The following is a 26,975-nucleotide window of genomic DNA, read 5'->3' as shown; positions in this document are numbered from 1 at the left end:
TCTTACGACCAATGACTTGCAAAGCAAACACTGACTTTTCATTGGTCTTCTTCAAGGTTATGTTCAAAAGATAGACAATCCGTTCATAAATAACAGAAAATATTTAATGATGCAAAATAACAACTATCTTCAGTTTCAATTTTAAATTTTATTTCATCAATTTCTGACAAGCACTATAAAATTAAATGCTCAGAACTTAAGCAAATAATGTGACCCATACGATTTACTCATTTTCTCTGTGACTGTACTTTATCATCTAAAAATAGAACAAATTACATTTATATTACCATCACTTTCTTCCAAGCAATACAGAATGTATAACCAGATGCCAAACTCCCACTTAGACTTTATAGAACCAAAGTTGTCGAGGTCCTTGCAATGAATTACATTTCCCAAATGAGCAGGGAACTCCTAGAAGAAACCCTTTGTGAAATATTTAAATCCCAAGTCATGCAGTTTCTGACTGAAGATCTTAAATTTAAGCTTTGAAGGAATATATTTACCCATGCCAGATCAAGTGACTTGCAGTAATCTACATTTCTTGGCCTATTCTAAAGCATATACAATTTTCAGAACAGCAATATTAACCTCATCAATCAGCAGTAATGTTGAAAAAAAAAATCCTCAGTGCTGTTTTCACATCATCTACTGCTGTTATTTATTAACTGCAATCTTCCCCATAAATTTTCAAAGCTGGAATTACAGGATATTGGGCTCTATTTACCCTCTTTCTAACTGCCGGAGGATTTTCAGATATGCTTGGGTCATAAGCTCTTTTTTTTTTCGGCTGGATTTTTCATGACAAGGCATGGTTACTTCATTTCTGTATTGCTTGAGGTATTCATCACCAATTAATGTGTGAAACTCTGACTTAAAACTTTTAAAATCATCAATTAGTCCACTGCAAAACAATCTGTAATTTAGAACCAACCAGAGAAAAATTACACTTCTTACATCAATAGACCCTTTATAAAACAGGCTTAATACACAACTTCCCAGGAGAACATTATTCTCACAGTCATACATAAACGCAATGAACTTTTCACCAATTATTCCTATACTAGGAATCAAAGAATTTCGCAATTTTCCTGAATTCTGTTTATGTTGTAAAAATGAAAAAACAAATGTTTTCGCTATCATCTGAGCGTAAGCATCACCAGATGATTTTTCACATGATCTTTCTTCAATATCAGACATTGAAACATCATCGTCGGTTGACTCTGCAATAAAGACAGGTAGCCTATCTTCAGCATCACATATAAGAATGTCCACCTTTCCATGCCATCCATCCTGCAAACCTAAAATAATAAAGTCAAAATTATTATTTCATTCTAAGAATACCTGTTAAATCATTTATACTTTCTTGCATGAAATCAGTGGTAAAAGACAACAAGAGGTAATGATGGATTGTACACCTGAGATTCATTGCAGAGATCACTAAATTAGAAAAGCAGCATGACAAATATCTATCTCAATGTCATTTGGTTTCATACAAGCATATTTAAAAATGTTTCGCAGAATCAAGTCTTTGTAAAGTTTACAATGTGTCATAATTTTGTTGTCAAAATGCATGCTAGAGTTATAGGCCTTGGATAGTGAACTCATATTATATTTTCAAATATGTGTGTGAAGATGATGAGATATGATATTCTAACATAAAACTTTTCCAAGAATGAGGCACAGGTGAGTAGGAATTATCCTTACCATTCTTCTTATAGTAGAGCTAAAAGTTAATCTGACAGTAATAGTGCCAATTTTACCCCATGATAAGATTTATCACTAGGCAATGCTAAATGCAAATATCTTGAAATATCATAAGTCCTGGACATGTAGTTTCACACACATAGAATTATGTGACATATAAATCTCATTTATCTCATAGCATGTTTATAGAACTTCAGAGAACCATAAAGTAATGCATAGTGCTACATACCAAATTTCTACTCTCAGGACATTGTAATGATTTACAAGTAGGAGACTTTTAAATATTTCACTTTTAACATTTACCCTGCTAGATCTAAAAGTAATAAGCGTTTGCCATCAAAGACCAAGACTAGTAAGTCTAACCAGGTTGTTTACTTTTGGTTGATCAACTTTCAATATTCACCTTGATATCCCTAAAATTGCTAATAAACAGGTGCAATGTTGGAAACTGGACAAGTCAATTATATATATTCAGCAGGTTAAAGCCTAAGCTTGTGTGACCAATTCAAACATCAGTCTGGAACCATAAAATATAACTTTTATAGAAGCAAGTGCAGCATTAGGTCTATACCTGTGAGGTTTGGTCAAGTCCACTACCATATACATGTAAGCAGATTAAGGAAACTGTGAATTAACAAGAACCATGAATGCCACATACCAAACTTCAACACTTAACCAAATGAAGTATCTCCACACTTTCCAGATAAAGGGTGTTCTACATCACAACATTTTACTGACTGTATTCCTGGGTATGTATCTATTACATATTTCTTCTCATCAACAAGAGGCATCAGTAAATGTTCTGCATATCTTATAGCTAAAGTAGCATCACATTCTTTCTCCGCTTTCTTCAACAATATAGAATGATCTAAAAATAGAAAATTAATATATAATGCAATATCAATTAATTGCATGCTACATTACAATAATCTTCTAAATACTTGTAAATAATGAATGAAGAACAAAGATATAGCATATACTATTTATAATCATTTGTACATGTATATACTTATGATTGAAAGAAGGTCAACATGGCCCTTAATATCTCATCAGTGTCCAATTGCAGAAGTTTTCATAATTATAAGTGGCACAAATCATTTTGTAGAGGTTAGATAAAACATTGCAAGAAATGGCAGAAAAATATAAAAATGCCAAAGTTTAAAAATAGATGATAAAACCTAGGTTTTGCAAAAAGAGCTGCTAGTTACAATAGGTCAGCAGGTTCATTAATTCTCATTGCTTTACAGTAAAACATGAGCCTGAATTTTGTAGGAATTCACAAAAGATCAAATTTACTTCAAAATCAACTAGACCTATCACTGAAGGTGATTAATACCCCCACCAGCAACTTTGACTTTTTGAAAAATAAGAAGTCTGAAGAAAAATTTGAACACATACTATCAAATGTGTACAAAGAAATATTTCAATTAATTTTAATCCCAACTGGGGTCTCTAAATAAGCTTGCTATACAAAAAGTTTGATTACAATATCTCATTCCAAACTCTAGTTATTGTCCGGAAACCATTTTTCTATTTTTAGTAACACTGTAACGGTGACCTTGACCCTAGGGGGTCCAAATGCAATACCAACCCAGGTCTTCATATAAGCTTGCTATACACCATTTTTGATTACAAAATCTCATTCCTAACTCAAGTTATTGTCAGAAAACCATTTTTCTATTTTTAGTAACAGTGACCTTGACCCCAGTGGGCCCAAATGCAATACCAACCCAAGTCTTCATATCAGCTTGCTATACCCAAGTTTGATAACAATATCTCATTCCTAACTCTAGTTATTGTCCGTAGATTTTCTATTTTTAGTAACAGTGACCTTGACCTTGACCCCAGGGGGGTCCAAATGCAATACCAACCCAGGTCTTTATTTAAGTTTGCTAACAATATCTAATTCCTAACTGTAGTTATTGTCCGGAAACCATTAAATAACGGTGACCTTGACCCCAGGGGGTCCAAATGCAATACCAAGCCAGATCTTCATATAAGCTTGCTATACACCAAGTTTGATAACAATATCTCATTCCTAACTCTAGTTATTGTCCGGAAACCATTTTTCTATTTTTAGCAACGGTGACCTTGACCCAAGGGGGTCCAAATGCAATACCAACCCAGGTCTTCATGTAAGCTTGCTATACACCAAGTTTGATAACAATATCTCATTCCTAACTCTAGTTATTGTCCGGAACCATTTTTCTATTTTTAGTAACGGTGACCTTGACCTTGACCCCAGGGGGTCCAAATGCAATACCAACCCAGGTCTTCATATAACCTTTCTATACGCCAAGTTTGATAACAATATCTCATTCCTAACTCTAGTTATTGTCCGGAAACCATTTTTCTATTTTTTGTAACAGTGACCTTGACCTTGACCCAAGGGGGTCCAAATGCAATACCAACCAAGGTCTTCATATAAGCTTGCTATCACCAAGTTTGATAACAATATCTCATTCCTAACTCTAGTTATTGTCCGGAAACCATTTTTCTATTTTTAGTAACGGTGACCTTGACCTTGACCCCAGGGGGTCCAAATGCAATACCAAGCCAGGTCTTCATATAAGCTTGCTATACACCAAGTTTGATTACAATACCTCATTCCAAACTCTAGTTATCGTCTGGAAACCATGATATGGACCGACCGACGGACCGACCGACAAGCTGACTCCTATATACCCTCCCTAAACTTCATTTGTGGGGGTATAATGAAGAAGTTTAGAGAGTCAAAAAAACTAAAGCTAAAGTTGAAACCAACAATTACAATCTTGAAGATATATATATAAATTTTATTTCAATATCAAATAGGGGTAAAATCTGATCTTGCTCACAAAAATCTAACAAGAACTTTTTTAAGGTCTATAATTAGACATTTATGGGCCTTAGGACGGGAAATATAATTACATATATAATCAAGACATGCCAGGTTTCAAGCACATATCTTCACACATGACATAATCTGGAAATTGATCTTGCACACAAAACCCTGACCTCTCAGTTTGACCTTGACCTCTGACCAAGACAACTGGTTCTTGTGTTTCATGATGGAAAAACAATGATCCATTTCAAGTATAATTCTTAGATCCCTGATCCAAGAATGTCCAAGATACAGTCTGAACAAAATCATTACATTCAATCTTCTCCAATGACCTTGACCTTTAATATTGGCCTGGATTATGCTGGTAATTAATTCTCTATGACTTTGAACTTTGACCTATAGACCTGTTGAAAATCTGCATCAAGTAAAATTACTAAAATCCATCCATGCATGTTCAAGATATGCTCTGAACAAAATCTAGCATTTCATCAACTCTAGTGACCTTGACCTTGCATTATTGACCTAAATTATGCAGGTGCATTAAAACATTGTCCTAAAGTATGTTCAAGTAGAAGAGCAATCCAGTCATAAAAAATTATAGCCAATAACGGCAAAAATCAAGCAAAATTCAATAATTTGAACTTCAAGGTTAAGGTCATACATGAGTCAAGTTCAAATTGAGTTTTATATGCATGAAGGTCCTTACCTAAAAGATGTTGTGTTTAAGTTTAAAGTTAATCCATTTATAAATAACAAAGTTCTAGCCAGTTGAAAAAAAAAACAATTTCACTAATTTGACATTGACAGTCAAGGTCTACTTAGGGTCAAGGTCACATCTAAATTATTTAATAAGTTTGTTTGGTAGCAAGTCTTGTTTGGTCCGAGTTTAAATCAAATCGGTACATCAATTACAAAATTATGACAATTTAACCAAATTTCATAATTTGACCTTGACAGTCAAGGTCATTTAAAGCTTAAGGTCAGTTTAACCTTTTAAAAGCTCTTGTCCAAAATGTTTTGTCAAAGTATGAAAATAATCCATTATAATTAATTACCAAGTTACAGTCAATTATAGCAGAGACATAGATAACAGAGATAGGCAACTTCCTAACCAGTTAAAATATCATGCATGCCTGCTAAACTTAAAACTTGTAGCAAGTAAAACTTATTAATCAGATATCAAAATCAGGAAAATTATACATTTTCTGAAAGCTTATGCATTTGTCTATGGCTGCAGGTAAAAATATTTACAGTTCCCATTTAAATAAATGATAAATCAATTTTTAAAGAGAACTACTTAATAATATTTGTTACAAAACTATTCATATGACGAAAAAACTGGCTCAGTAGGTATGTTCTGCTATGTTTTTTAAGTGAAAGGCATGGAAAGTTACCAATATTTTAACATGCAGCAATAGATAAAAGATTTACCTTTCAAATGGTATATAATGTTAAAGGATCAAATGTACATCCATTAAGTTTATTTGCTACAAAATGTCAAGTTTTTCACTTTTTTTATAGGCATGACTGATATTTCAATGGAGTATATAGGAGCTGCTTTATATCTCTGTTATCTATGTCTCTGATTATAGCAAAAATCAGTAAAAATTCAATAATTTAACCTTCAAGGTCAAGGTCATACATGTATGAGTCAAGGTCAATTTGAGTTTGATATACATGGAGGTCTTATCCTAAAGAGTGCTCTGTTATAATATGAAGTCAATCCATCCAATAATAACAAAGCTATAGCCTGTTACAGTTAGACATATTTAACCTTAAAGGTAAAGGTCATTTATGAATGAAGGCCAAGGTTAGTTGGGTGTACTCGTAGTTCTTGTCCCAAGGGTTGAACATCGTGGCGAAGTACGAAGACAAAACACCAATAACTTAAAAAGTTATGATCAAGGTTAAAGTTTGTGGACGGCAACTGTGAGCCACCATGACATGACTGTAACAATATTTCTATCATTTTTTTTAAGAAAGGTCCAACTAAAAGTAAAATCTTTTAGCCAAAACTATTTTAAAATACTTCCAGCATCTGGATGTTAAAAATTGTTATAGTTAATAAAATAAATAGCTATTGCTTCAACTTTGCATGTTGCTTGGCTAAAAATAATATCTGTTTCAGCATCGACTGCTATCACACTCAGGCATCTTAAGAACATGAAGTTTTTTCCAGTTTCATAATCTTCTAATGCATATTGCATGTCAAGTTTCAATTCTTCGTCTGTATTTTCAAGAAATTTCTTGAAAATTTCTATGTGTTCCTCCATATTGTTTACTTTCTTGGGCACGGTCTAAATCACGAACTAATGTTGTTCGTCAATGAAATTATTCGGATAGGGCTGTTTTGATTGGTTGAGATGACACACCTCCATATTTGGATTGATTTGATGTTTACCTTTTTCGGTATTTTACAGAGGAAGATATTAAAGGTGTTCCGACTAAAACGAAAGTAGCCAGCGAAGCGTGTCAGCCATGTATCGAAGTCTGTTCCATTTTCCACGAAAATTGTCAAAGCATGGTTGGTTCATAATTCTTTTTTAACTTTTATGTTCACAAATATCATTCATGTATTGAAAGAAAAATATTCGTTAATGATTGTGTCCAAGGTCGATTATAAAATGTTCGCAATCGCTCTGCAAAAAATGACAACACAGTCCAAGCTGTCACATTTCATAATGCGATTTTGCCCTTTCTGCTATTACAATTGCATTGATAGTGTAGCAAAGCGATTTTAGCTTATTACATAAATACCGTATACTTTTATTCATTTATTGATGAAATTTTGACTGTAATAAAAAAAAATTTAAGTTGGGTTTCTTTAAAAATCATACAGTTATCACTTATTATTGTTTTCCCAATACTCTATATAGCTAGTTTATTTGTACCAACAATATAGTAGACATTATAACTTTTGATGCGGTTTGCCTAAAATACTAAATTTTGACGAAAGTGAGTGAAAGTGACTTTCAAAATTTGAATTGTACCCTGGTTTAAATAGAATTTTACAGTGAATTTTCTGTTTGTAGACGTATATTATCAGAAATATATAATATTTATTTTCAAAAATAATCATTTTGATGGTTTAATCACCATTTGTTTGCATAATTTCTATACACAAGTTCTGAAATCTTCCTTAGATTCGGCTTTTGCTCACATTGAAAAATTCGAAAGTGACTTGTAAAATATGAAATAAAGGGTTGAATTGATAGTTATACTAATATTGCATTTACAGGCGTATATTATCAAAAATTAATATTATTTACTTTCAAAAATAATCATTATGATGAAAAATTATTTTAACCCCATTTTTGTGCCCCAACTTTAGTGGCGGGCATTTAGATTTACCCTTGTCCATACGTCCGTCAGTCCTTCCATCCGTCCGTTCTCTTTTGTGTCACACGTAACTCAAAAAGTATTTGACCGAGAGTCATGGATATTTTTAGGATTTTTAGAGTTATTGCCCTTGACTTTGTAAAATTTTGCATTTTTCAACTTATGTCGCATGTAACTCAAAAAGTATTTGACCTAGAGTCATGAAACTTTACAGCAGTGATTTTTCTCGCTTAATTGGGAAGAGGCCTTAGCCTCTTGATTTTGGGAAAAATTATCGCATTAATTGCTGATTTGGGAAGTAAAAAAGCTGGTTTAAGTTCAGATTTTTGGGAAAACTGCATGATTTTAAAGAAAATTTCAATTGGGAAGAGGCCTTTTTTCAAAGTCTGTTATATAAGTAGAAAAATCACTGTACAGGAATGTTGATCAGCATGTGTAGTTGTGCAGCTGGGTATATTCGTCTGGATTTATTTAGTATTTTCAGAGTTATTGCCCTAGACTTAATAAAATTTTTGCAATTTTCAACTTGTGTCGCATGTAACTCAAAAAGGATTTGACATAGAGTCACTAAACCTTATGGGAAGGTTGCTCAGCATATTTAGTTTTGCACCTGGGGTTTCGCTTGTGGATTTATCCAGTATTTGTAGAGTTATTTCCCTTGACTTAGTAAAACTGTTTCATTATGTTGTTATTTGTTCCTTGAGTACTTGAGCTAGAATCAACTTTACAGGAATAATGATCAACATCACTAAATTACAGGAATAATGATTCACATCACTGTGAAGCTATGAACCTGGGACTTTGCATGTCGATTTTTTTCAGTTTTGTAAGAGTTATTGCCCTTGACTTACAGTAGTATAGATTTGCAATTTTCAACTTGTTCATGCATAGCTCAAAAAGTATTTCACTTGTAGGCCTGAAAGTTTACAAGAATGTTGGTCAGCATGTGTACTTATGCACCCTGGGTTTGCTTGTGGATTTATTCTGTGTGGAAAGTTCTTGCCCTTTAATTAGTAAAAGATTTTTAGTTTTCAAAAAATATTTGACCTAGAGTCATAAGATTGACAGAGCAGTAGCGCGGTGGGGCACCCGTGTCCTATGGACACATTTCAAGTTTACATGATATTTATATACAAGTTCAGCAATCTTCCATTCGCTCACAAAGAAAATACAAAAGTGACTTCTAAAATTTCAAATATACTGTAGTGTTTAATTGAAATATTATAATATACCTCTACAAACTGCAAATTTAATACATTTTCAATTTAAACTCTATATTTAATACTTTACAAGTCACTTTCGTATTTTTCTATGCAAGCGAAAAAAAGATCGCTGAACTTGTATATAGCAATAAGGCCAATAAAGGGCAATTAAATCATGATTATGGTTATTTATTTTAATATATTATATAATTGGTTGTTAATAATATATGTCCACAAACAGCAATTTTACTGTAAAATTCTATTAAAAGGGTACAATTCAAATTTTAAAAGTCACTTTCGCTCACTTTCATCAAAAATCTCACTTTCGTATTTTAGGAAAACCCTGATGCGATGTATACAAATATTGTTTGGAAATTATGACCTGAGACATGTGAATAGATATCATTCAATGATTTTAGGCTAAGGTCCGTAATTATTGGATTCAGAAGTAAACCATTATTGATTTTAATTTAATGTAATGATATAGAGATTCCAGAGACATAAATATGTTATCTATGTCTCTGAGAAATTTACATAACAGACATAATATTCATATAAGTAGCATAAAACTAAATTGTGTAAGTCACTTAATTACCTTACTGCCGCTGCAGCCTCTGTTACAAAGTGTTACAAATAGTCAGACTTTTACCAGTATACTGGTTGGGGACCACCAAAACCGGACAACCACCAAACCCGGACGGTCCCCGGGCAGAAAATGCTTAATTTAGTAATTTCTTTGTTCAGTGGTTGTCAGTTACTTTTTTATCAACAGTAAATGCATGTTTCTTCTCAAATTTAGAAAATTAATTTATTTCAACCTCCGTAAATGGTAATATTTTAATGTCTATACGTTGGGACTTGCCCGGGGTCAAGAAAGCAATGCCTGACCTCATATACCAGCTATAATCATTTGCAGAGTAAACAATAGAATATCGAAAAACTTCAGCATTTGTTGCTGAAATATTGTATATCATGTTAAAAATCAAAAATCAAAACACCCAAGCTTTTATCTGAATTTAATCTCGTTATGTAGATATCTGTCCAGACAAATGGTACTGTAGTGTAGACAATTTAGGTAATTTTGATACCCTCCTTGTCGAGCCTCAGATATAAGTGTCTATACAATCAGAAATAAACAAGTTAAGCGACTCAGAACCTATAGCTGAACTGTGTCAAATTTGTTGGTCTCTAGGTTAAAAATTATGAAATCTGTACGGAAAAATGTTCAAAAAGTATCCGGTTGATGGTCCCAGACCAGTACACTGTTACACTTGGGTGGGCATAATGCCATGCATTTTAATTAGTATAGGGTTAAACTAAATTACCCTTGTATAATTTGTACTCACTTCTTAAAATTTTCAAAAATAACCCATTTTATCAGTCATTATATATTATACAATAGGTTTTAAACTTTAATAATTAGTCATGGAGTGTGTAATGATTTATTCATTAATAGAATGATATATTCAGCACTATTTATGTAACAGGATGTAAAGTTAGAAGTCCATGGTTGACACACCATGCAGGAACAGCTTCAGTGGCTGCAGCTACCAAGCAGGGGCTTAGTGAGGAACTTAATGGTAAATAGCAATATTTTATATATAATTTAAGCCTCTTGTTCAAGCTTGTCAAAGTATTTTTCATTATGTTCATTTAACATGTCAATAATCAAGAAATGAAAAAGACATTTAGCAACATTTTGTTTATCAGACAAAAGCAAAGTGAGTATGATGTATGTATTTCCGGTTTATATCTGACTATTTCTGTTTCTTTGCCCTCACTGATGAGTGAATGTCAATAATCTAATATCTGCTTTCTGTTAAGGTTTGCAGTTCATTTCAAAGTTACAATTTCTAAACCAATTTTTTTCTAACAATTTAAACTCCATTTATTTAGAATTTCAATTTTATTTATGTAAGCAGTCAATGTAAAATTCTTTTCTTTGTTATCTCATATTGATTGGGCAGTTTAATTTCCATTGCTATAATTGAAATAAGTTACTCTGTTGGTTAAGCTAGGTAACTTCCTCTATACCCAGGGATATTGGGTTCAAGTCCCAGACTAGTGTCATTATAACAAGATTGCAGGCCGGAGAGAAATTTAAGATGGTTACCAGTATTCTGGCATTCCATTGTACAGGACAGTCAGTATAAATAGGACACCCAGTATAAATAGAATATCAGTATAAATAGGACAGCCAGTATGAATAGGACATCAGTTATTGTATAAATAGGACAGTCAGTATAAATAGGACAGTCAGTATAAATAGGACAGTCTGTATAAATAGGACAGTCAGTATAAATAGTACAGCCAGTATAAATAGGACAGTCTGTATAAATAGGACTGTCTGTATAAATAGGACTGTCAGTATAAATAGGACAGCCAGTAAAAATAAGACAGCAGTTATAAATAGGACAGCCAGTATAATAAGAGAGCAGTTATAAATAGGACAGCCAGTATAAATAAGACACCAGTATAAATAGGACAGTCAGTATAAATAGGACAGTCTGTATAAATAGGATAGTCTGTATAAATAGGACAGTCAGTATAAATAGGACAGTCAGTATAAATATGACAGTCTGTATAAATAGGACAGCCAGTATAAATAGGACAGCCAGTATAAATAGGACAGTCTGTATAAATAGGACGGTCTGTATAAATAGGACTGTTTGTATAATAGGACAGTCTGCATAAATAGGACAGCCAGTATAAAATACTGGACAGCCAGTATAAATAGGACAATCTGTATAAATAGGACAGCCAGTATAAATAGGACAGCCAGTATAAATAGGACAGTCTGTATAAATAGGACAGCCAGTATAAATAAGACAGCAGTTATAAATAGGACAGCCAGTATAAATAAGAGAGCAGTTATAAATAGGACAGCCAGTATAAATAAGACACCAGTATAAATAGGACAGTCTGTATAAATAGGACAGTCTGTATAAATAGGACTGTTTGTATAAATAGGACAGTCTGCATAAATAGGACAGCCAGTATAAATAGGACAGCCAGTATTTAGATAGGACAATCTGTATAAATAGGACAGTCTGTATAAATAGGACTGTCAGTATATATAGGACAGCCAGTTTATTAATAACATCTGCATCATTAACTTTAAAAATAAACTTTTATGGTTCATATATGTAACGCAAAGATTATTTATAATGTGTTTAGTGACTTGACAACATTTTTGTTTTTAAGCTGAAGCTGTCAGTATAAGATAATGTATTATGTATTATATTATATTTTATATTTTATTTGTTTCATTTAAACATGACAGATATAAGAGATGCTGGTACATTTAAGCATGAGCGAGTGATTATCTCAAAACAAGGGCCCACAATAAATGTTGAAGGTAGTTCACAGAAAATATTGAATTTCTGTGCCAACAACTACCTTGGATTGTCAGTAAGTTCAAACAAAAATTTTGTTAAAAAAAATGTTGCCTAAACTTGTCTAAAAATGGAGGGAAAAAAATAGCTTAAAGCATATTTGAGCTAAAGTATGGCAGATATTATGAAGAAATAGATATATTGATCAAATGGCCTTAATTTCCTTTAAATTATAACAGAATAAGATTTTTCTAATGCATTTGAATCTTTTTGATTACAAACTAAATTGTTCCTTGAATTATTATATTTCATTGTTTGATAATTATTTATAATGTTAACAGTCTCAGTCACAGACCTTAGGTGTATAACCTATAATTATTATAGTTTTGGAAATATGTATAATGTTTACAAAGGCACACATCCTAGGAATATTATCTATATTATATGTTTGGTAATATGTATAATGTTTACAAAGTCACACATCCTAGGAATATTATCTATATTATATGTTTGGTAATATGTATAATGTTTACAAAGTCACACATCCTAGGAATAAATTATCTATATTATATGTTTGTTTATATGTATAATGTTTTACAGAGTCACCCTGCCGTTATTGAAGCAGGAATCAAGGCATTACAGACACATGGTGCAGGACTTAGCTCTGTTAGATTTATCTGTGGTACTATGGTACAAAACCATTCTATTTCCTATAATATTCACAATTCTAAGTTTATTTTATCCTATTTGTAGATTAGGTTGTAATTTTCAGAAATAAATCATGTGTGTGCAAATCATATTTTCTGTAATTTCATTAAACAACATGAATCAAAAATGAAGTTTAAATTATGAATAAAAAATTTACATTCAAAAACATAATTTATTCAGCCATAGGCTTACTGTCTATAATGAATCAAAAATAAATTATAATATTTATAAATCAAGAATAAACTCTATGAACCAAGAATAATTTAATCTGAATACACTACACAAATCAAGAATAAACAATATGAAGTAAGAATTAAATGAACTATAAATTATGAACCAAGAATTTACTATATGAATCAAGAATAAATTTTATGAATTAAGAATTAACTATATGAATTAAGAATAAAAAAGAATTAAGAATAACCTCTAGAATCATGAATAAATAATTATATACAATGTACATGTATGAACCATAAATAAACTAAAGATAAATGCAATTTGTTTGTTTTAGGATATTCACAAAGAATTAGAAGAGAAGCTTGCAAAGTTCCATGGCAAAGAAGACGCTATTTTGTACATAAGTTGTTTTGATGCAAATGCGGGATTGTTTGAGGTGCTATTGTCGGAGAAAGACGCTGTGTTGTCAGATGAGTTGAACCATGCCTCGATCATTGATGGTATAAGACTGTGTAAGGCCAAACGTTACAGATATAAACATATGGATATGAAAGGTGCTTGTTAATATCTAATTACTTATCATTATAATATTGTAGATGCGGGGAAGAAATTAACGCATAAATTTTCATGTTCTTGGTATTACCAATAATAGTACCACTAATAAAATTTGTATGAAACTCTGATGGAAAAAGAATCATTAATGGAAAAAGAATCATTAGAGATGTATAGAAAGAAATGTGAATTAATAATTTTAATTTTTACCAGTACATTAGTTTAGTTAATTTTGGTGTTTGATTAGGTAAGGAGGAAAATTGAAATAATGGAAGAAATCTTTTTCATGTTTGATCACCATATGTTTTGAAGCATATTACATGTATTTCATAGACAGATTTGGATAGTTACTAGAAAAGATTTAAATATTTGTTAAATATTTTTATAATAGTTGATTAAGAAAATGTTGCTTTGAAGGATAAGTTAAAGTTACATTTAATAAATTTCATAAAAACAGAAATAGCGACATTTCATTAATAAATTGGGTTTCACATCGACTCCAACAAAATGAGTTTTATAAGCATAAAATCTGCAACCTCATTGTGGCGAAATCGGAAGTACAATTTCTGTTTGCATGTGAAACTCCGCCTTCAGATCATCAGTACATCAATATTAAATTAACAAACATGGCTATAAGTAGCAGTCCCAATTTAACGGTATATTTCCGCATTGTAACGGATGTTTTCATACAAATTTAATCTTTTTGATGAGATGATTACTTTTTTCTGAACGCCAGGCCTAGTGCACCGTGAAGCTAAAACGGTTAAAGTGTGTTTGCACAAGAAAATCTCATATTTGCTGTGTCCGTATAGCAACTTTAACACTGTGATGTAGCGCATACACAAGCTGATTATAGTCTTCATTTGCATGTTAAAATTCGTATACGAACTTTAGTGTTACCGTGGGGTTTTCCGTTAAAAATTGTAATTTATGAACAATATTTGATGAGATTTACAACAATACTGTTAAAAAGATTAACGAAACTGTAGAATGCTTGGTTTTTAGGCCGATGGCAAAATATTTTTACATATTTATTTAATGCTACTTTAAAGTAACATTCATGATTTTTGTGTGTTTATGTGAATCTCAATCATTTAGATATATAAGATATTTCAAGATCTTCTTTATAACAATTAGGCTCAACTGAATATTTTCGTGCAATATTTTACTGAATGGCCGCAATAATGCGTATACAACTAATCTGTAAATAAGTTTCTGATAAATCTGTATCAGTGATTTACTATTACAGAGTTGGAAAGTCAGTTACAGGATGCATCTTCCTGCAGACGAAGATTGATTGCAACAGACGGTGTGTTCAGTATGGATGGAAATGTTACCCCACTTAGGTAAGCAGGTTTGTTTTAACCAGGGTTTTTATTCAACAGAAAACTTAAGATATAAGATTGGTTAACTTTGGCCGACAAGCATCTAGGGATAAGCAAATAAGTCTGTGCAAAACTCAACTTACATTTCTCAAGAAATATCAATCAAACTTTCTCAGAATAATCATTTATCATAAGTGCCCTGATGTCTATTAATTAGTCATTGTGATCTGATTAATTTTTTAGAAGGAATAGAGATTTTTGGAGGGTTTTTTTTTTCAGATATAAAATATAGAAGGCCATATTACAATTTATCACACACCTGTGCCGATTTTGCGACTCTGTAAATATGGTATTGCACGGCCGTGCATATATTTTGACGTGACGTCATTAGCGTTATACAAACATATAGAGAATAACATGCTACTGTCTTTTGATATCAATTTTATCAGGCGAGGCTGATATGGGCTAGAAAGGGCGAGGCTTGCCAAGCCCTCTCTGCCCATATCAGCCGAGCCTGATAAAATTGATATCAAAAGACAGTAGCATGTTTTTCTATTTATCATGTAACACATAGTAACTGTCAAAATAACAAAATAATCTACTTTTAAATAGCGAATTTCGTTAAAAAGGGGAATTTTTGTTCAAAGAAATAATTCTTGAAAACAAATTCCTCCGCCCCTGACACTTAGAATTTGTAATTGGCGGCCATTTTTTCTTTCGACTTGGACAAAAGATACAACAGAATGTAGGCCTAATACGATAACATTCTTTTCTTTAATTTAAACATCGATCCAAAAATCCGCTTAGAATCACATAAACTAAACTTTACTGCAATTTTTGTCTTGAATTGTCAAATTCAAAAGTTCACGATAATTTCAATCAAAGAAAAGTCAAATCGGCAATCAAACACAAGCTACACAAACATGCGTCTTATTTTTTAAACGAAACAATTTGTTCACTTATTAAATAATAATCCGGCGAAATAAAGTAAACATTTACAAGTTCTCAAAGAATATCGTCAGCCTGTTTGTTATGATTACATGTATAGTATGACGTGAACATCGATGATGTCATTTGCAATATAAATTATGACGTCACTTCATTTAGTTGGTGCTAAAACTATTCGCTATCTAATTTATTCGTAATTGAAATCCCATTTGAAACTGCCTCGGCTATTATCTATAATAACCTCGAAAACAATACGGATTGAAAGCAGTTCTACCACGTGGTTTCAGATGTAAACAGAAACATAAATAATGTAAAACCAATGTATATATTTGACATCTAATGTCTGTTCCGGTACTGTTATGCTTGAAAATATGTCTATATACAACAATTTGTAATTTAAATATGCCCACTGATGTTCAATTTTAAACAAATCCGACTAAATGTCAACAGGTTGGTTTTTTGTGCTTTCGGTTTCTACAACCATAATAATAAATATATAGATAATGTATTGTTTGCTTTTGTACCTATGCATTCACCTATTTAAGGTGGACTTTTACCACATATATTGGAAAAAACTTGTCAACAACTCCTAGCATTAAATTACTATTTGTTTACATGTTTAGTTTCTTAGCGTAGGTTAGACCGAAATACCGCATCTGTTCTGTGTATTCATACTATTATCCGAAGACTGATGGAAAGGGCCGAGTAGTTGCGATTGTTGAAATCCAAATAATAAATAAATAAATAAATTTCGCATATTGATTCAAAACTTGTAAGGGTATGAGATTACATTGTAGAATTCACATGCTGATGAAAATGCTCGAATATAAGCAATTGAAAAAAGTCCGTTAAAATGGGCGGGGCTAATTTTTGATATCAGGCTATCAAAAATAATTATCAGGCAAGTGTTATCGGGCAGTTACCATAGCAGTTGCATGATAAAGTGTAAAGACGCGCTAAATGTTAGCGTTATACTATAGGCGCGTCAATGAAAAATGACTCTTATTTCACTTTAAACGGTCTTTATTTTCGGTATGTGATAAATAGAATATTAAATTCGTGTAAACTTGTTCATTACTGAATTTATTGCACTCGTTGAATAAAATAATATTATGCTCGCCAGAGGCTCGCATAATATAATTTTATTCAACTCCTGCAATAAATTCAGTATTGAACTTACACTCATTCAATATCCTCTATATATTACTTTTAAGTAACATATTTCATGTTTCACTGGCATGTAACACTTTTGGGAATGTTTTTAAGTTGTTTTTTTTCTCTGTAGGGTAAAAGTAATTAAATATTTTCAAATTTATTCATTTTTCCTCTACATTAAAAAAAAATTGTTATAGAAATTTTTTTTTATGTACAACTTACATAATGTCTTGGTTATCTGAGATAAAAAATAACTTTACTCTCTCTCTTACACAAAAGGGACATTTATCTTAAGCTTATTTTATCACACACCCGTGCCGATTTTGCGACTCCGTAAATATGGTATTGCACGGCTGTGCATATATTTTGACATGACGTCATTAGCGTTATACAAATATAGTGTAAAGACGCGCTAAATGTTAGCGTTATACTATAGGCGCGTCCATGAAAAATGACTCTTATTTCACTTTAAATGGTCTCTATTTTTGGTATGTGATAAATACAATATTAAATTCGTGTAAGTTCATTACTGAATTTATTGCACTTGTTGAATAAAATAATATTATGCTCGCCAGAGGCTCGCAAAAAATAATTTTATTCAACTCGTGCAATAAATTTAGTATTGAACTTACACTCATTCAATATCCTATTTAATATTTATTTGACTATTTTATCATAATTATACACTACATTTTCAGAGAGATTTGTGATTTAGCAGAGAAGTACAAGGCGATGGTGTTTATAGATGAATGTCATGCAACAGGATTCTATGGAGAAACAGGAAGGTAAGACAAATATAATGTCTTAAATAATATTTTAAATTCAAAACTGACAGATGCAAATGCATCAGAAAAATTCCTGCCATAGTTGGGATTTAAACTAACTTCCCACTTACTAACAAATGTAACAATGCTCTAAACCACTGAGCCAAGAAATCGCATTCCTGACCCTGCGGTTGTAATTATAGTTATGAAGGTAGGACGTGCACTAAACTGTACTTATGTATTTAATTTGCATCAAACATTTGATAAGTGTAAGAAACAGTTTGTGATTTCTTTATATACATAAGTGATTTCTTTATATACATAGATAGCAAAGGGGTTAAAATGCTTGGCATTTATTCTCTTTTCCTACAAGTATGCATACAGTTAGCTCAATTTATGATAAGTACCGCAATATGTTTCACAGTATGAATTGGGTAAAACACAGAATAACACTCAAACTAAGTCACACTGTAAAGTAAATTGACATAAATGTTTTCATTTTAATGTTTTTGCATGTTGTTGATTTTATTGCCTCTGGTGGCATGCTTAGATAACATTTTAACAGTTTAATATTCTATTTTCATGAACCTCACACCTGTTAGTTGGAATCATATTACCAGGGTTGCTGGATTATTATGCCCCCACTTCGAAGAAGAGGGGGTATATTGCTTTGCACTTGTCGGTCCGTCGGTCTGTCGGTCCGTCGGTCCGTCGGTCCGTAGACCAAATGGTTTCCGAGTGATAACTAAAGAACCCTTAGGCCTAGGAACTTCAAACTTGGTATGGTGATTGGTCATGACCAGTAGATGACCCCTATTGATTTTGGGGTCAAGGGGTCAAAGGTCAAGGTCACATTGACCTTGTATGTTCAAACGGTTTCCGATCAATAACTAAAGAACGCTTAGGCCTAGGAACTTCAAACTTGATATGGTGATTGGTCATGACCAGCAGATGACCCCTATTGATTTTGGGGTCAAGGGGTCAAAGGTCAAGGTCACATTGACCTTGTAGGTAAAAACAGTTTCCGATCAATAACTAAAGAACCCTTAGGCCTAGGAACTTCAAACTTGGTATGGTGATTGGTCATGACCAGCAGATGACCCCTATTGATTTTGGGGTCAAGGGGTCAAAGGTCAAGGTCACATTGACCTTTTAGGTAAAAACGGTTTCCGATCAATAACTAAAGAACGCTTAGGCCTAGGTACTTCAAACTTGGTATGATGATTGGTCATGACCATCAGATGACCCCTATTGATTTTGGGGTCAAGGGGTCAAAGGTCAAGGTCACATTGACCTTGTAGGTGAAAACGGTTTCCGATCAATAAATAAAGAACGCTTAGGCCTAGGTACTTCAAACTTGGTATCATGATTAGTCATGACCAGCAGATGACCCCTATTGATTTTGGGGTCAAGGGGTCAAAGGTCAAGGTCACATTGACCTTGTAGGTAAAAACGGTTTCCGATCAATAACTAAAGAACGCTTAGGCCTAGGAACTTCAAACTTGGTACGATGATTGGTCATGACTAGCAGATGTCCCCTATTGATTTAGGGGTCAAAGGTCAAGGTCACATTGATCTTGTAGGTAAAAACGGTTTCTGATCAATAAGTAAAGAACCCTTAGGCCTAGAGACTTCAAACTTGGTAAGATGATTGGTCTTGACCAGCAGATGACCCCTATTGATATTAGGGTCAAGGGGGAAGGTCAAGGTCACATTGACCTTGTAGGTAAAAACGGTTTCTGATCAATAACTAAAGAACGCTTAGGCCTAGGAATTTCAAACTTGGTATGATGATTGGTCATGACCAGCAGATGACCCCTATTGATTTTGGGGTCAAAGGTCAAGGTCACATTGACCTTGTAGGTTAAAACGGTTTCCGATCAATAACTAAAGAACCCTTAGTCCTAGGAACTTCAAACTTGGTATGATGATTGGTCATGACCAGCAGATAACCCCTATTGATTTTGGGGTCAAGGGGTCAAAGGTCAAGGTCACATTGACCTTGTAGGTAAAAACGGGTTCCGATCAATAACTAAAGAACGCTTAGGCCTAGGAACTTCAAACTTGGTATGATGATTGGTCATGACGAGTAGATAACCCCTATTGATTTTGGGGTCAAGGGGTCAATGTCATAGTGACCTCGTACTTAATGACCGTTTCTGACCAATAACTCAACAACTCAAGTTGCCTTGGTTGATATTTTTATGTGCTTTTGGTATACACATTTGAAGGTGTTATGTAATATAACGTCATTAATTATGTGATTCATAAAATTTATGTATATATTATTTGGTAAGATTTTTAATAACTTTAATTGCTGCACTCAACCTATGGGGTCACAATAATTATTACCTTGTGACTAGTCATGACCAGTAGATACTAGATAACCCTTATTAATTGCTTGTTCACTGGGTCAGAAGTCATGCACAATAACCTGATCACATGACAAATTGGCTGCCAATAGGGGGCATACATGTTTTACAAACATATCTTGTTTTATTAAGAGATACAGTTGACTAATTGATCTTTCTTAAGTATTGTCAGTTACAGGTAAAAATAAGATTTATTTTTGTTTATTTTAGAGGGACAGAGGAATATTTCCACCTGGACAATAAAGTTGACATCATCAACTCTACACTTGGGAAAGCTGTTGGTGGAGCTGCAGGTAATTTATGTTAATTGACTTTGTTTACTGGAAAATTGCCAATAAAGCATATTAAACATGCAGTAAAAACCCTTTCTTTGATAAGGGAGACTACTCTTTAGATTATTCAAAGTTACCTTTAGGGATTGACATCTAGCCAGAATATAAAACTTAGTCATGATTATATAAATAATACGTAAAAGATAGCTTTTTATGCATTTCCTTACATAGTGTACAGTTAATTACTTGTGTAAAGTTACTCACGATACAGTACACATATTGGCAATAATTTAATGCTCTTAGAAATGCTATTTTAGATAAATTCATGGCAAGTTTTTTTAATGATTGTTGCTTTATGTGTACAGTATGGTATGATTGTGAAAAAAGGTGTCTTGAAACAAAATTCCCAAAATTTACGTGTATATAGATAAATTGTTTATTATAATGACATGTGTTATACATACAAAAAAGAACATACTTTCATAATAAAATAAATTAACAACCGGCCCCATTGGCATATAAGTCACCTTAAATCATAGACTAAATTAAGCACATATGATCAAGTGTTCCGGCATATAATGCCATATATGTTTAAGGTAATGATTATCAGGTTTGTTATTTATCAAGCCTATGACTGAATGATTTTACAGGAGGATATACAGCTGGCCCAAAGGAACTAGTCACGTTACTACGACAACGGTCGCGACCTTATCTGTTCTCTAATTCTTTACCACCACCAGTAGTTGCATGTGCCAGTAAGGTAGGTTCATATAATCTTAGAGAAAAGTAACTGTTCTTGTTATTTGTGCTGTTTTTTGATCACTCCAAGCATTTTCTTTAATTTATTGAAAGCTTTTTATATTTTAAGGATTCATGTTAAAAACAATAAAATTGGCAATAAATGTCCTTTTTCCCCTTTTATTTCCAGCAATATGCCATGTCAAAAAAAAAGCTCAGTGGAATTCCTTTAAGTGATTTTGAATATTTTAGGAAAAGATGAAATGATTTTTCAAAATAGAGGTGTGAAAAGGAAATTTGCACTCAGCTATGTTTGTGTTTGCACAATTATAGATTAAGCAATAAAAAAACATATACTTTTCTAACAATTTTGACTATGTTATGATGTATAATGGAATGTGACTTATATTTGATGTATTTGAATGTTTATATTTTGTATGATAATGAATTTTTAAAAGTCTAAAATAAATTTTATAGAGTTTATGTTCTGTTGTTCTGTTAGTCTTTGAACAGTTTCAAGTCTTTGAACAGTTTCATTGTTACAAGAAAATATTGCAATGTTTGCACAAACTTCGTGGCAGAACAATAAAGTTTGCTGACTAAGTTACTTACCCTTAACTTCTTTTGGGTTCATTGGGAAATTTTAGACTTGTTGTTGTTCTCAGGTGATGTCTTCAATAAAATATGGAGGTTAACATTATTTTGTTCTTCCTATGTGATATAAGCCAGGACAGCACCATAATACCTATACATTGTCAATATATCTTTCAAAACAAGCTTTATTTCAGGCTCTTGATCTTATAATAGAAAATCCCGATCTTCCTCACAAAGTACTGACTAACACGCAGAGATTCCGTACCAAAATGACAGACGCTGGTTTTGCTCTCTCTGTAAGTATTTTTCTAACTATTATATTGATAACGATCTAATAATAGGAAATGATGATACATTTGATATTGACTCGGCCCTCCCTCGTGCAACGTGTGACGTAACAGCGAATAGATTTGGAGAATTGTTAATTGATTTATGTAAATCAACCAACATACGTATTGTTAACGGAAGACTTCATAACGATAACAGTATCGGTAAACGGACGTGTATGACACACAATGGAGAAAGTCTAGTTGACTATGTTTTGACGGAAGAGGGTAATTTTAAGGACATTGTCAGTTTTAATGTTACAGATTTCAATACCTGTTCAAATCATGTGCCAATCTCGTTCTCATTCGGTATTAATACTGAGCTATCAAGTACATCTTCCAAAAAACATACGTATTACAAGTGGAATAATGAATATAAAGATGCTTTTGTAAATGACGTTAGACACGGCATTAATGATATAATATAGTACCCAGCAGTATATTGCCTGTCAGTCTACATGGCCAGTCTCTATATCATTGGTGTATCATTATCATGACAGGCCTTCAAATAGTCACTGCAGTTTTCTGTAAGCATATATGTGACTGTTCATTTAATTTAAACAACAATGGTCTGCGGGAACATTAAAGTTTACAAATACCAAAGAATATTTATGTTGTAATACAGGTTTAGTCTTTCCAAGTACTGTTGCTAATACATTACGGTCATTTATTTCACACAAAAATATTAAAATTGTTCATATTAGGTATATTAAAATACATTTCTTCATTACAGGGGGATCCAGAACACCCAATCTGTCCAGTAATGTTGGGAGATGCCAAGCTTGCCAGCCAGTTTGCTGACCAAATGCTTGGTAATAAAAAAACAACTTTTGATATAACAATTATAATTATTCATAATTTTTAGCTCGACTATACGAAGTATATGGAGAGCTGTCCTACTCGCCCCGGCGTCGGCGTCGGCGTCCGCGTCCGCGTCCAGATTTTAGATTAAAGTTTTGGTGCAGTAAAATATTTTTCACTATAACTTTGTCATTTCTTAAGGTATCAACTTCAAACTTGAAATATATGTTCCTTATCATCAACCACATCTTATGTGACAAGGTTCATAACTCTAGCACCAATATTTTCAGATTTATCTCCCCTTGAACTTAGAATTGTCCTTAAAAAATACTATTTTTTACTGATACTTCTTTATTTCTTAAGGGATCAACCTCATACTTCAAATATATGTACCTTATCATCATCCTCATCTTATGTGACAAGGTTCATAACTCTAGCACCAATATTTTCAGATTTATCTCCCCTTGAACTTAGAATTTTCCTTAAAAAATACTATTTTTTACTGATACTTCTTTATTTCTTAAGGGATCAACCTCATACTTCAAATATATGTACCTTATCATCATCCCCATCTTATGTGACACGGTTCATAACTCTAGCACCAATATTATCAGATTTATCTCCCCTTGAACTTAGAATTTTCCGCAAAAAATACTATTTCTTCTTTATTACTTAAGGTATCAACCTCATACTTCAAATATATTTACGTTATCATCATCCCCATCTTATGTGACAAGGTTCATCACTCTATCACCAATATTTTCAGATTTATCTCCCTTTGAACTTAGAATTTTCCATACAAAATATTATTTTTTACTCTAACTTATTTATTTCTAAGGGGATCAACTTCATACTTCAAATATATTTACGTTATCATCATCCACATCTTATGTGACAAGGTTCATAACTCTAGCACCAATATTGCAAGAATTATCTCCCCATAAACTTAGATGAATTTACTAGAAAAATGTTATTTTTTATTTTAACTTTTTAATTTTTAAAGGTATCTACCTCAAACTTCAAATACTTATTCCTTGTCATCAATTACATTTTATGTGACAATGTTCATAACTCTTGAAGCAATATTTACAGATTTATCTGTATTTGAACTTAAGATTTTCTTTAAGAAATATAATAACTTCTTTATTTTTTAAGGTATCTACTTCAAACTTCAAATATATATTTCTTATCATTACACAAATGTTATGTGGCAAGATCCATAACTCTAGCATGACTATTTCTAGAATTATTCCCCTTGATCTTGGAATTTATGTTAAAAAATGTTATTTTTTTACTATAACTTAATACATAATTATACATAATTGATTTTTCTTTCATAGTTTGTCCTCCTTACTGCGTCCAGTATTTTATTAGTCGAGCTTCGCTGTCTCTTGTGACAGCTCTTGTTTTTTGAGTCCCAAACTCTGCTGAATTTATCATGGGCTTGTCTTGTTTGGAATTTAGAACTGTCCATTAGAAGTTTTAGGGATTTTCATTTACAATTGTTAACATTGGGCAGCCCATAGTGTAGTGCCTGATGGCATAGGCCTGTCAATGTCAATACACAGGTAACTTCAATAGAGAATTAATGCATCCTTTTTTTCATGCATTAACATCTGAAGAAGCACTAGGATGCATTTGAAACCAGCAGTTTCAGAGATTAAATAAGTCTGAGTATTCTGCAGGTATTAAGTCACAAAAACAAAAGTGCATCAGTGTTTAATTTTTCATAAAAGTATATGTCTAAATTGGTAATGTTCAGTTTCGTTATTTGTATTTTGTACAAAGAAACCATTTTTTGTGCCATGCTTTCTATATGCTTGTTCAATTTCATTTGACAGTTATATTTTTATAATAGAACAACCAGGACTGTCATTGCATTTAGCTGTTTATACATTACACTCTAAATCAGGCATATAAAAAAATGCAACAAAGGCACATGTTCACGAGAATCTATCCATTAATGCAATGTCTTCTTCATTGATGTATGCCTGTGCACACAGTTTTTATGCAAGAAAATGTATTACTATCCATTTTATGACATTGTTTTTGCTTATATTAAATGTTCACTTGTAAATGAGATAAAAAAAAGTTTTTTTCCTATGAAAGATTTTGAAAAATTGAACTATTATTTTGGTTGCTTCATAAAAAAAAATTGTCGGAGTATGTATTGCCCTGCCCCTGTGAGACTCTTTAAACTTTAGGTTTAGAAGTTTATTTTATCATATTGAAATTGATATTTGATTTTGATTTCATCTTTCAGAGAGAGGAATTTATGTCATTGGATTCTCCTACCCTGTTGTTCCTAAAGGTAATTAATTAAATTATTTTTCTCCATGCCAACAATTGCAGTAATTCTTACCATCATGATCTATACAATAATTTTAGATTCCACAGTGTTAAACTGATGACCCATTTTGTATTCAATATTTTTCCAGAATTGAATTTAAGCATCAGATAAGCTGGGCACATGTACAGAAGATATACATGTTTTTTGTTCGGTTTTGAGCTAAATTGCTCAACAAGTTCTTGCAACTTATATTAATCACTTTCGAGTCCACTTCCTGGAACCAACCAGTACTTGTGTCATATGAAGAAACATGGTCGTGACCCGATTAGGCCTCGACCCCATAATCTACGGGTTGAGAGGCAGGCACCTTAACCACAAGACCACTGCTCCCCTTACATTTTTTGTCTGTTGAAAAGCAGAATACTGCATATATGGCTATAACTGATGCATTTCCTTATCAAATCTTAATTAAATTTATTGACATTGTCATAATTACCATTAAAACAGGTAAGGCTAGAATCCGAGTGCAGATATCAGCGTCCCACACTGAGGCGGACATTGATCGTGCCGTAGATGCTTTCGTCAACATCGGACGTCAACTTAAAGTCCTACAGTAAAAGTCTGTAGAAGACATAATAATGTAAGGGATTTCTATAGAACACTGTCCTAACTTATATGTTTTGTTTACTGAGTTATGACAGTGTTTTATTGAACTCCTTAATTACTTTTTGATTTAAAAGAAATTCTGTACATGGTTGACCTTCTTTCCGAAAAAACTTACATACATGAATATTGTTTACATTGTTTTAGATATACATAATACACTGCACTTTATATACATGATTGTTGATTATACATCATTTGTTTGAAGATCTGTTAAGATTTATATACATTTATCATACATTAAGAGTAAAATGTTGTGAGTTTGACATGTTATAAGTATTCCTTACAAAACTTCCTTAAATTATTCTGTAAACAAATTGAGTAACTATATTGTTGCATTCAGATTAATTTAATTTTTTGAATGACAGAACAATGTTTCAAATGGTTGTGAAAGTTAATAATGTTTTGGAAGAATTTCATTTACATTAAGATTAGCATGATATATTTCAAGTTTATGTTGTTAATAGCTAGACTACTTTAGTTGTTGTTGTTTTATTAACATGACCTTTTTTGTCACAGAATCTCAGCCAGTTTTCATATCATTTACATTTGTTGATTATTTTATTTTTACAGGAGAAATATGTGTTTTAGCACTAAGTGAATTGTATATCAAATATTTTTACCTGAATCTCAAGTGTGTGTTTGTTTTACAAATATTTTACGATGTATTGTTTTTACGGATGGCAGTGGGTAACTGATGTCCAGATCAAATACTCAGTCAACCGGTTACTCCTTGCCATCCTTAATGTTTGGTTTTTAGCTCGACTTTTCTATGAAAAGGGGAGCTATCCTACTCGCCCCGGCGTCGGCGTCGGCGTTAGCGTCGGCGTTAGCGTCGGCGTTGGCGTCACACCTTGGTTAAGTTTTTCGTACCACCCCACTTTAT

General features: G+C 32.5%; 2 protein-coding genes across 2 annotated transcripts; one reads left to right on the top strand and one right to left on the bottom strand.

The window, feature by feature from the left end:
- Positions 1-134: 134 nt before the first annotated feature.
- LOC132720698 (uncharacterized) lies at positions 135-6,071 on the bottom strand. Its single transcript, XM_060704883.1, has 2 exons — positions 2,381-6,071; positions 135-1,298 (listed from the first exon to the last, which is right to left on the bottom strand). The coding sequence occupies exons 1-2, from the start codon at positions 2,616-2,618 to the stop codon at positions 721-723; spliced, it is 816 nt and encodes a 271-aa protein (XP_060560866.1). The 5' UTR covers positions 2,619-6,071; the 3' UTR covers positions 135-720.
- Positions 6,072-6,897: 826 nt separating this feature from the next.
- LOC132720697 (2-amino-3-ketobutyrate coenzyme A ligase, mitochondrial-like) lies at positions 6,898-26,186 on the top strand. The gene is made up of 13 exons (XM_060704881.1): positions 6,898-7,052; positions 10,557-10,649; positions 12,353-12,480; positions 13,005-13,094; positions 13,624-13,843; positions 15,091-15,187; positions 17,968-18,054; positions 20,616-20,698; positions 21,328-21,437; positions 22,204-22,305; positions 23,069-23,147; positions 25,400-25,447; positions 25,934-26,186. The coding sequence occupies exons 1-13, from the start codon at positions 7,007-7,009 to the stop codon at positions 26,041-26,043; spliced, it is 1,293 nt and encodes a 430-aa protein (XP_060560864.1). The 5' UTR covers positions 6,898-7,006; the 3' UTR covers positions 26,044-26,186.
- Positions 26,187-26,975: the final 789 nt, after the last annotated feature.

This window comes from Ruditapes philippinarum, unplaced genomic scaffold (assembly GCF_026571515.1).
Source record: "Ruditapes philippinarum isolate M1 unplaced genomic scaffold, ASM2657151v2 ctg859_1_1_1_1, whole genome shotgun sequence".
Taxonomy (NCBI): domain Eukaryota; kingdom Metazoa; phylum Mollusca; class Bivalvia; order Venerida; family Veneridae; genus Ruditapes; species Ruditapes philippinarum.
Note: the sequence above shows the minus strand (reverse complement) of the source record. Positions and strands in the feature narration are given on the sequence as shown.